This window comes from Candoia aspera, chromosome 1 (assembly GCF_035149785.1).
Source record: "Candoia aspera isolate rCanAsp1 chromosome 1, rCanAsp1.hap2, whole genome shotgun sequence".
In the NCBI taxonomy this organism is placed as follows: domain Eukaryota; kingdom Metazoa; phylum Chordata; class Lepidosauria; order Squamata; family Boidae; genus Candoia; species Candoia aspera.
Genome location: NC_086153.1, coordinates 224,241,778 through 224,254,079, shown reverse-complemented (window position 1 = coordinate 224,254,079; position 12,302 = coordinate 224,241,778). Strand labels below are relative to the sequence as shown.

Sequence of the window (12,302 nt, the reverse complement as noted above, 5' to 3'; positions counted from 1 at the left end):
ATGAGTCGATGCATGGCAAGAACAAGATGGGAGGGGGGAATTGCAAGGAGTGTGAATCTTTTCTGTTTGGGCTGGAAGCAGCGGTAAGTCAAGGTTGTACTGCCAGAGACATCTGTGCCTGGTATGGCTGACCATTAGAATTAGGTGGGAAAGAGATAGGAGGGGGGAGGGGGATACTGGAAAGTTTTAATTAGCTAGTTTAGGTGGGAAGCTTTCAACTGCAGCTTTTCTTCTGTTCTGTACACTTGTTTCCAGTAAATCTGAATTCTGCATATTTCAACTGTGCATGAGTCAGATCATTATTGGGACTAATGGTGTCAATTCTTACAAGTGGTATGCATGAGGCTTAAGAATCAAACCACATTTCTTGTTTCTTTGCTGTTGAATAAGAGAGCGCAAAATTGAGCATTTGAAGTTGACTAAATGATTACAAATCAGCATCCTAATCTAAGGAAGAGGAAAGGGAAAGAGGAGAAGGAGAGAGGGTAGTAGGACATGGGAAAATGTCTCTAAATAGAGGAGGAGGTTTTGCCTATGTTAGAATCAGTAACACACAATGTTCAGAACCTGGATCTCGTTCTTGTTTTAAATCAACCTTCCTTGAACTACAGGGCTAGTGCTCTCCAAAAAGCGCAGTAGTCCAGGATTTTTAGAACCAGGGAGTTCCCTCCTACTTCATCCCACATCCTTCCTCTGTCAGCGGGACTATTTCTGGGTGCTGCTTTATCACTCTTGATTGCTAGATCAGTGTTCAGCAACAGCCCAAGGGATTGCTCACAGGTGCAGTGGAGGTATTGCATTGGGTGTGCCCCCTTCTACTTCAGCCCATCTCCCATATATCCCAAATCCTTAAGTGCTGCGGGAGAATTTCAGTGTTCCCCGAACAGTCAAGTCTTTGCCCGACCGTCTGTTCCTCAAATGAACTACAGCCATGAGAGCAGTTACCAGAACTCACAACTTCCTAAAGGCACACATGCACAAAATGCACTCCTCGTACAGATACACAGGTGACCACACGTCGATAAACACTATTCCAAAGTAGGAGGCCGAAGAAGAGGACGTAAGAACTGCCACATGCTAGCATCCCGCAGAAACCGGATTTAAAGAGCCATAAAGCACCCCCACAGATACAATTCTATCCACACACAGGCAAATTCTTGCCGTGGGGGCACGTCTGCCTTCTAAAAGGACACACTCCGTCACGCTGTAAGCAGGCGGAAACGTGAAGTGTAAACAACAGCACACACACGTATAGCTTGGACACAAGCGTCTCGCCGCGCGGAGAGTCCTTGGAGAAGGCTTGGCCTCTGTCTCGGTTCCGCCCCTTCCTTCTGGCTCCGCCTCGGCTGGTTGCGTCAGCCACCCGGTAGCCTGAGGTGCTGAGCTGCGGCGGGAGCTGTCCAGAGGCTTTGGGTGCTGAAATCGCGGCCTTTCCAACCAGCTTCGCCCTCTCCCCTCTCTTCTTCTCCCCCCACCCCCAATCCTTTCCGCTACTGCCGCCAATTTCCCAGGCATATTTTCTATCCGAGATGTTTCCTCCCCGCGCATTCCACAAAAGGTTTATTGAGGGCGACTGCCGGCCGTGGAGATGGCGTGGGGCGGGGGACCAAGACCGGGTTGCAACTTGAATTTATCCTCCTCCCCTTTCCTTTTCTGTCTTAGCTTTATTTATTTAAGGATTGGAGAGGAGGAGGAGGAGGAGGAGGAGAAAGAACCACGTACCACCCAGCTTCCCTCACTCCCGCCCTTCTTCAACATCCCCATTTGCACTGCAAAACTATCCTCCTTTCCCATTGCATCCCAAGGAGGTAGCAACAGCCACATCATCACGGAAAGCCGGATGGAGAGTTGAGGGAGGCTGTCGACCGAGAGAAGCCAAACTGCCGAGACGGGGAGGTGGGGTGGAGAAGCTGCAAACGAAACAACCCCCCACTTTTGTCGCCGTGCGTCTGGCGCGTCGTTTTTCTAGCGAGCCTTCGCCTTCTTTTTGGCAGTCCTCCCTAGCAAAGCGAGGATCCGATCTACGGTTGTTGGTTTGTGTGTTTCCTCCTTTTATTTTAAAGACTTGCAATGGTTGAGCGTCAATGCCATTGAGCGAAAACAAGCATCAGAGAAGGAGGAGGAGGAGAAGGAGAAAGAGGAGGAGGAGGAGGAGGAAGAGGAGGATAGGAGAGGACGAGGCAGATGCATCGGGAGAGAGTTGTAGCGGCACCTTATTCATCAAAAGGAGATCCCTGCATCTGCTGAATTCACCTTTTCTTCCGCGTCAGCCACAATGGTCTGTAAGGGCTGTCACTGCGTTTGATGACGTCCCTGTTTTGTGAAAGGGGAAAGAAACGTGACAATGTAAGATCCACGTTTCGTTGAATCAATTTCATACAAAAGGATCTCTTAGATCTCGATGGATGTGTTTGTTTCAAGCCCAGGGCGGAAAACAATTGTGGAATAACTCAGATCTACGTCCCCTCCCCAATCTCCGGGTTTTGTTTTGTTGGGGTTTTTTCTCCCCCAGTGGTTGCGTGTGGTCCAGACAGTTCCTCGAACGCGGGAGGTAAAGCAAAATCCAGCCAATCTTGGAGTCAGAATTAACCTCATCTAATACTCACTTCCTTTCAGGACTTTCTCTATTTCGATTCAGAATATTTTAATAAAGTAGTAAATGGAACATCCTATGAGGAATTAAAGTTAAGCATGTGTTTCTCTCTCTCTCCATGAAAAATGTGCTTTTATTTTTTTCCGTTGGGTCAATGAAATCCAGTTTTGATATTACTATTCTTAACGATGGCGATAGCAACAGAAACTATTTTTGCATTTTAATAATGATCTTCTCTACTGTTATTCTCTCAAAAGCACATTTTTAAACGTTCCAACTAAGTTTAAAAACTAGTAATAGGGAGAATATTTGGTATGTCAAATACTTTTGAACGAACAATTTCCTCCCTTCTCGCCACACTTTCTGGTGACTTGAATTCTCTCTCCCTCATCCACTTTCTCCTGGAACTATCAGTTCCCTTCGCGTTATTTCTTTGAACTAGCCTACCCAGCACGTAAAGGGTAGAACACGTGTTTCTATTTTATTCTACTCTTTTTGTTACAAAAAATTCTGAGATTATTTATTTTTTAAAAGGTGGGTGGAAAGGAGACTGAGATTTAATACTCTGCTTTTTAAAAGAGAGAGAGAGGGGGGTGGGAAAAGGAAAAAAAGTCATTATTGTTACCCGCATGTTTTGGTTTTGAAACAAGGCTGCTGTGAAATATACAAAAGAAAAAAAAAATCTTCCTGCCAATCTTCCTGCCAATTTTCCACTTTTGTTAGTAAACTAGTTCTATCTCGGTGAGGGTGGGGTGGGAGACAAGGAAAAGGAAGCGGAAGTGAGCCATTCAGCCCTCTTGTTCTTGTGCGCCCCCTACCGGTCTGCATTTTTCTTACCCACGCCTGTCTGAAAGGGAAGGCACATGTTAATACCAACTCGTGCGATCGTTTTATGGTACTGTTGCTCTGGACTGTTGATCCCCAGACAGATGTTGCGCCATCAGGGTCTCCTCAAGTGCCGCTGCCGCATGTTGTTCAATGACTTGAAGGTCTTCCTTCTGCGGAGACCCCCGGCCCCTCCTCCGCCCTCGCCGCTGCCTCTCCCTCCCATGAGCAGAATAGACCAAGCCTTGAGTTTGCAGGCGTCTAGTAACAACACGCTGACTACGCTATATGGAGGGCGACGGGCACCTCGGAGAACGCCGACTGACGGGGGTGGTGGTGGTGGTGGAGGAGGAGGAGGAGGAGGAGGGGGCATCACCAGCCCTCCAGAAGAAGAGTGGGAAAGCCCCGGGGGAGAGGGAGAGCTTCCCGCGTCTGGGATGAGCAGCGCCTCCTCTGATGACTTCTGCAAAGGGAAGGCGGAGGATGGGTATTCGCTGGGGAGCAGTTTGGATAGTGGAATGAGAACGCCTCTCTGCAGGATCTGCTTTCAGGGCCCAGAGCAGGTGAGTGTGCATATGAAACCAGTGGGGTCCTGGGTAAAGACTGCCTAGTAAGTGTGAACTGGTACCTTCACATCTTTCTAGCTGAAGTCTTCTCCCCACTCTCTCTTCCCCCATTCCACTCCACCTGGGACACCTCCGGCTTCCTTCCTTCCCAAAGCTATCTTAAGGTTTGGACATTAAGACACCAACCAGTGGGGATTACCTGACTTGTCTCTACTCTAAAGACTGGGGAGAAAGAACTAGGGAGCAGAGTGTCCCAACCTGTAACTTTGTACAGAAGGAACAGGCCCATGGCACAGCAACAGGAAAGGCTCAGGGCACCCAGGCACAGATGAAGGAAGGAAGGATCACCAGGGCCAAGCACTTGTGTGGTTGCCTGTATACACTAAGCTAAAGTAAAGGAGACTGTAGTAGAAGACATCAGGGGCCATTTGGATAGATGACTGGGTGTTCTCTTTCACTCCTGCTTCAGTTTTCCATTACACTCCTTCTCCCCCCACTTGGTGTTCCACTTAAGATGTGTCAGTCTATGATATCCATTATCCACAACCTTCAAGGTGATGCTGCCAGGGGATGATAGCAGATATATTCCTATACAACTGGAGGGTGCTAGATGAAGATATTAGTGCTAGTTCATAGCAAGGTAAGGGCTGTACTTCTCTCTGACAGGTCTGGGTGAAAGAAAAGGCCTATTCTTTTGTGCAATTTCTTGCAAACTGGTACCCTTTATTGTAAGGATCTTAAAATACTCTTTTTGTAAAGTTAATATACACGTGTTATCTCTCTAGGTCTATAATATAAAAAGATCAACTTTATTTCAACTTTGAACTCCTTTGGATACAGCCATGCATCATTCCAATTTAAACCCTATTTGTGTCTGTTTGTAGCTGTTTCCATGTTGTGTCTGGATATTTTTATAACTTTTGCTGAACTGATGGATGGGTACCTTGATGGAGGAGGGCGAGGTTTTCAACTTCTCCTAACTGTACTGAAATGATTGCAAACACCATGCCATGAGTTGGAAATCATGTGTCAAGAATGAAATATAATCTTATATAATCTTCAGCAGTGAATTTAAATCTCCAGTTGTTCAATTAATTGATCAGAATGGTCTCAGAATACCTAATAACTGTTCAAATGCTAAAAAAAGAAAGCATGAAAAGTCTGCATTTCAGCAGTACTCAATTGGCCTTTAACCAATATTTGAATTCTACAAAATAAAATAAAAACAAGGAAACAGCCAAATAAATGTGCTATGAAAAGAAAATTAATGAAAACTATTAAGCATTCAGGAGCATGATATCAGAGATTATGAAAAACTAAGGCTGTGCAGAAGAAAGTCCCAGTGTTCATATCTGGCATCCGAGCTTACAATCAGAGACCTACAGTCCAAGGAGATACACATATCTTTGTAATTCCCATTGGATTTCAAAGTGCTCTGTGTAGGAGAATTTTTTGTTAGACTGTGTACCTTGTTCACAATCTGGTATATACTTGCATAAGAATTCCTGAAATCAATGGAGCCTGCTGGGTCATAGACCCTGCTTTCTTTTATTTTGTTTGTTTTAACATGGGTATTTCCCTGCTCATGAATGGGTATATACCGTAATATTTCTGAGTTGATTTCCAAATCTTTTTTTAAGTTGTGAGACACAATCAATAGACAGAAATGGACTTTGTAGAGTCAGAGGGGTCCCCTGAATTTGGATGGCAAAAGCCTGAATTTTTCTCTGTTCGTAGATATTATTTCATGAGTTGCGTTTATTCTGAGCTTCAGTTTTTTATTAGTAAAGAGTGCCTGTTGAATACTTTTTATACCAGATTAAAAAAAAATAAACAAATAGGGTAAAGACATTTTAAAAGTTTTAAAAATTAGCAATGCAACAGTTAAAATGCAGAAATAAAATTGTTGACAGTCTGAAAAGTTGGTAGTCTGTGGATGCCAGTATCCCAGGACCATCATGGAAAAATTGTGTTGTGTCTCCAACATTGTCTTGAAATGACTTTATTGTGTTTCAGATGATAGATGCACATTGTAGGTTTGCTCTATAAAATACTAACAAACAGATGGTTCAGCAGTGTGTTTGTGTACTTAATGGACTTTCATATCTTAAAAATGGCAAATGAACTAGCTATAAAACTTTTCTTCCATATATTTTATTTAGTACAGATCAAGCTATATATGCACTACTTGCAGCAATAGATACAATAGTCGATAGATGCCCATGTTATATAAAACAGTTGACTATTAATCACCCTTTTGTCATCAAGCAGTTACACTGATGAAAAAAATATGTCACTCATATTTTACAACAGAATGGAGAATTCACTTCCTGTCATGGCTGAACTACAACTCCAGCAACCTCAGGCAACATGATAAATGGAGGAATGCTGGGAATTGTTGTTGTTCAGCAGTAACTGAAGGTCCATAGGCTTCCCACCTGTGTACTGACTCAGTTGTACAGTGGAAATTCTTAGCCATGGGTCAAGTACGTCCTTCTGTTTCATAAAATTACATCACATAGCTTTCACAAGACAATTACACATTGACTTATACCCAAATGTGGGTGTTCAGACTATTATGTAGATTAAAATACTTTTTTCTAATAAACATTTTTATTAAAATTCTATAGTATATTAAATATATCATATCAACTATATCTAACTCCCTGTCCTTGTACTTTTTCTTACATTATTTTAATTTAAAAAATCAATGGGAAGCTGGCATGTTGCAAATTTGCTAGTATCATCTTTATTTCTAACAATGCTTCTGGGTTCTGTATTAGCCTCACACTTAGAAAATAAAACTACTGGGTGGCTGCAGCCCAGAGCTTTGTTTGGAAATGTACCCCCCACTTTGAAAAAGGACAAAGAACAGGATGGGATAAAAATCATCCTAGGGACTAAAGTAGACTCCTTAATATGTCACTAATCCAAAAAGGTTGTCTAGCCCCCAAACGGGGGGATAGCATAGGGGTTTTTTACCTGGGGTCCACATACCCCTTCGAAGTTCATAGATAGATTTCAGGAGGTCCGTGAACTTGGATGGGGGAAAAAATCCAACTTTATTTTCACTAACCTCTAACTGAAATTCAGCTTTTCATTCAGTAATGCATTTGGCAATGAAGTTAACTTATAGCCTCCAGTCTCCAAGAATTACATTTCACTATCTAAAATTATTACACCCTAAAAAGGGCATTGTCTTGTTATTGAATTAATAGATAATAAAGAAGTATATCATGATATTACTTACGTATTTTTTCATATTTTGATAACTGTATTGGAGCATAATTGGTTTTCTTTGTAATACAGTCTATATCCATGCATTTACATACATTTTTCTGAGAAAGGGTCTGTCGATTCCACTAGTCTCTAAAAGAGATCCATGGTACTAAAAGGTTAAGAACCCATTGAGATAGTGGAATGCTGGTATTTAGAAGAGAAATGAATTGCATCTTAAACAGGTTGATTCAGAAATTGATGGAAGTCTTCTTGAATAACTAGCTTCAGTGAAAGACTCTTTAATGTGGGCTGCTGATGCCATAGGCAAACTCAGTCTTAGGCATAGCAAACATAATATTTGATAGGAAAGTTCTTCAAGATGCAGCACATGAAATTAACCTTAACTTGAATAGGTTAATCCTATTAATTGTTAATGCAATAGGCAATAGATTTCTATCAGATGTTATGGACTTTTCAAGCAAAGGAGTCTATGAAGTTGTACATAGAATAGATTAAATCTGAGATTTTAGCAGATTTTCCTTCCTCATGGTAGGGAAACCAGGGGTGATTTGTCATGTTAAAATCCTAAATGGTTTCTATCTCAAAATGGAAAAGTATAAAAAAAATACTTTCTAATAGTGCTTCCAAATTTGTATCATTGGGATAGATTGGGCCTTACACCTGAAAAAAATATCTGAAGAGATCCTGCGCAGTTTTGTCCAAACACCTGTGTAGAAAATGAAAAGACACCAAAGCAAGATCTCTAAATGTTACTGAGGTGTTCTTTGTATTGTGATTTTAACTACATGTTGTTGAATAAACTGTAATGAATTCAGTTCACACCTTCTGTTAAACTATAATCCATGGCTATAATTCAAGACTGCTAATCCATCAAGGGTTTGGTTTGGTTTGGTGTAGTGTGTTGGGTGAACCCAGCTAAGTTCCTGAAAATACAGCCATATGGCAGAGCTGTGCAGGATTTATGTATGGGCTGAAGAAAGGGAAAGAAATTTATATAGCTTGGTAGCAAAGCATATGATTTGCATGCATAGCATCCCTAGTTTGATCCTTCATATCACCAGCTAAAAACAAAGAATCTGGTAGTAAATGGTTGGAAAGACCTCTGCCTGAAACCTGAGCAGCTGCTATTCAGAAGAGATGAGACAGTGGAGTTTACACAGACCAATAGTCTAAACTTAGTGTGGTGGCACAGACACTTGCACACATATGCATAGGAATGTAGTTGGTTGGATCCTCTGGCTCTCTCTTGAGCAAGGGGAAAGGTGTAAGAGTCTCTGAGTCTTTCCTTAACAATCTACTGTTGCAACTTTCCTCCTTTGAGGGGTGGGGAGCGTCAATCTGGTCACTGCCGCCACCAATTTTTACAGAAAAAAATCCTCTCTGCACCTTCTTCTCAGGAGGTGACAAGTAGGACCTTCTCTCTGTCTGCTTCTTGCTCTTCTGTAGCTAGAAAAGTGACTGGGATGCAGGTAGGCAACATGCCCCATCAGAATGAGACTACTGATTTCAGAAGAAGGTACTAGTTATTTATTATATAGATTATGGTTCAGGAGCTAATTGAAGATTGGAGACAGTAGGAAAAAGGAATAAGGAAGAGATTCTGAGTCCTGCAAGCTTTTAAACTCACAATCTCCCAGGTTGGGATTCATTTCTTACCTTCTGAAGCCAGGCTGAGAACCTGACAAAGGCAAAGTGGAGCTGGTCCCCTCCCATTTCTTAAAACTTACCTGAGAGAGAGGGAAACCTTCCTTTTCCTGATTGGTTGCTTAGGGTTTGAGTTTCCTGGACTTTGCTAGGTCCTGCGCACTATCTAGATTGGCAGATTTAGTTTTGATTTATTATCTTTTTTCTATCTGAACCTCTTGGGATGTTCTCTCTCTCTCTTCACTACATAAGACAGTGGCCTCTATAAACAAGAGTCAAGGCAGGATTTTGCCTAGTTTGCTCTGATATTAATGCCATCACCTCAATGCTGTCTCCAGATAAGTCAAGAAAAACCAATAGAATATAATGGATGCTAACATTCTGACCTTGGACAAAGGAGATCCAAGTTCAGATTCTCATATACCTTGTCACACTAAGCCATCATATCATTGTTTGGCTTTGACTTACTATGTGTTGTGAGCCCAAATATTGTGTTTGGCAATTATAATTTTTGGTTTAACATACTGTATAAACCCAACCAATTGCATGGTATTCAATGAGCCATAGTTAAGCAAGATGAGTGATGGGTAAATCCAGTGACAATGATCTTGGGCCAAGCAATCTCTTTCAGCTTATCTTGTCTCACTGGATTGCTCATAGGGAGAAGGATGATAAAAATGGAGTTAGGAAATCTGTCAGGTTCTTGGAGAAGGGTGATGATAAAGGAAAACCATACATTTTATTTATTTATGTATTTATTTATCAAATTTGTCACCACCCATCTCCTCCCATTCTGAGCATCGCTTACTATCCCAAATATACTTGCTCAGTTTCCTTCTTCAGTATACTCACCTAGGGCTTTTCTCACAACCCTAGACAGTTGATGCCACTACCCACCCAAGAAAAGTGTTGAATTATCCATTTTCTCTTATTTTGGCTAGCTAACAGGAACTGTCAAGGCTTGAGGTAGAATTGCTTGGCTCCGTATGCATCGGCCTCATGTGGTAAATCACAGAGTTACAGTTTTGAGCATTTCCCCAGATATTACGGTATGTATTTGCAGACTCTGATTTTGCTCCATTCGTTGAGGTTGACTATTGAGATCTTTCAGACTGTAGATGGGTTGGATTGGAGAGGTGCTAATTGGTAATTTCAGGATGAGTGAGCCATCTTGGTCACCACCCTGCTGCTGATAGATTTGGACACAAGAGCACTTGCTGGTACTCCTTTGGATACAAATAAGAACAGCAGAGCTGCTGCTGTTGTTGTTTAGAGCAGGGTTTCCTTGTATTCCCTGACTACCCTGCTCTAGCTGTGTGCAAATGGTTCCCTGCCACATACACATATCTTCCTGTGTAGCCCAACATGACACGAGAATGTCGCCATTTTACATCCTCTATGGAATGGAGAAAGTAGTTGATGGCTGATCAGTGCAAAGACTGCCTATCTGAATTTGCAAGCTGACAGTAGTGCAGCTGTGTGAACTCTAATCTTGGCTGATTTTGCACAAGGCTAGAATTGTGAAACAGTTGCCCAAACCCTGTTGCTCTCTGCCTCCCATATAGACATGGAAGAAGCTGGGACTCAGTGTTTGAGAAAGGAAAGGAAAGGAAAGGAAAGAAGGAAAGGAAAGGAAAGGAAAGGAAAGGAAAGGAAAGGAAAGGAAAGGAAAGGAAAGGGGAGAGAAATCCTAAACAAAAGGGATGCCTGTGACTCAACTCCCTTTGTGACTCTATTTTTTTTTTACCTTTATTCAACTTGAGTTATGACAGAACAAGGCATAGGAAGAGTGACAGGAGGAGGAGCCAAAACAAGATGGACAGACCCCTGCAGCCAGACCTGCCCCATTCTTGCAGCAGGGCCACTACTGGCAGCTCCCTTTCCTATTGGCTGATGACATGCCAAAAGGAAGGGCCGCAAAGCCAGACGAATCAACCAGCTGCTTTGCTTACAACACTCTGCACATGGATAGTCAGGACAGCATCATTCAGAACAAATGCAGTAGATGTAGAATGAAGATGGAAGTGGAGCAGCCAGTTTCATGCAGTCATAGTTTTCTGCTGATTCAAGGATGAGTGGGAAGCAGTGAAAAGTAAAAGGCCCTCTGGCATTAACAAAGGTTATCCCAGAATATTTTGTGCCCTGAAGTGGTGGAACAAACTCCCAAATCAAGAATCTGTTTATATTTATAACAGCATATTTATCCATGGTCATTATAATCACATTTTGCATGATTAATTCCAATTTGTAGGTTCTCCTGATACACTAAACCATAACCTAATGAAATAGGCTGGATTTGTACAACATGCCAGACTAAAATGTGGCTAGCTAATTTGCAGTTCAGTGTGTTGTACAAAAACAGCCTCTTAGTTTCCAAGGTGAGTGGAGTTAATTTGGCATAATGAGGCAGAAAACCCCACAAGTACTTTTCCTAATCCCTGACAATAAAAATCCAACAACAATGAATGAAATAACCAACCATTTACTTCTATTTCATGACATCAAAGGTGGTTGCCAGTACTAACTGCTTTGCCTTAAGTAATGGTGATGCCATTAGTCCTAGTTTTACTCTGACAGCAACAAATAGTGGAACAAGATTCTGTGAAGTGGATAAGAGTCTTTGAAGATGCTACACAATCACGTGTCTTAGGACTTTGGTGGGAGCCCTAGAGGTGATAGCTGCTGTGTTGCTGGGATGGGGAACTGAGGACCCCGGGTAGCACATCTGAAGCTCATCTACAGTATCTACAGAAATAGAATGATGATTCACATGATCAGGCAGTTACCTGGAGATATATGACTACTGATGTGTAGACCTTTGTGATGATAGTTTCCATAACTGATGGCTCGAGCAAAATGCCTTAAAATAGTGGGAGTGTACATACACACATCACTTCATTTAAAGAAAACACACAAAACCCTTTTTTGCCCAAGGTAAACGATACCTCATGGAATTTTATTATGCTTCCATGTTTTTAGAAGTTGTGTGTAATGGTTGCCTAATCCCAAATACTCAGTCTCACAAGCTCGGGCTTAAAGATAACTGATTTATTAAAGGAATAGTATGCAAATACAAAGAAAGCTGAGAATGAGCAAAAGCGCGCCAAATACAAACTTAAAAGCCTTGCCTTCAATCCAGTCCTGCCCCAAGCCCCGTCAGCACGCACCCCCTCCCAAGTGCTAGGAACCGTTACACGCGCCTGGGAAAGTAACCTTGAATAGGATTGCAAACCCAAACATACATTCCAAAGTTCCAAAACAAAGCAGAGCGCAGGAATGGAAAAACCCAGAAATGAGCCAGGCGGGTATACACGGAAAACGGCTTGACATGTGAAACGTTACAATGTTAACAGAACATTGAAAGGGGGAAACATGACATTGTGTGTATGTGTGTGTGTGTATAAAGTCTGCAATAGAAAGGGCCACTTTTTTTT

The 12,302-nt window shown here is 42.1% G+C and overlaps 1 protein-coding gene across 1 annotated transcript in view; it reads left to right on the top strand.

Annotated features, from left to right (window-relative positions):
* Positions 1 to 3,362: 3,362 nt before the first annotated feature.
* Positions 3,363 to 12,302, top strand: part of MARCHF4 (membrane associated ring-CH-type finger 4) — a 127,117-nt gene continuing 118,177 nt past the window's right edge. Inside the window, exon 1 of the mRNA XM_063292510.1 lies at positions 3,363 to 3,981. Within this exon, the coding sequence (XP_063148580.1) occupies positions 3,457 to 3,981 (525 nt within the window). The 5' untranslated portion in view covers positions 3,363 to 3,456. The remainder of the gene's footprint in view (positions 3,982 to 12,302) is intronic.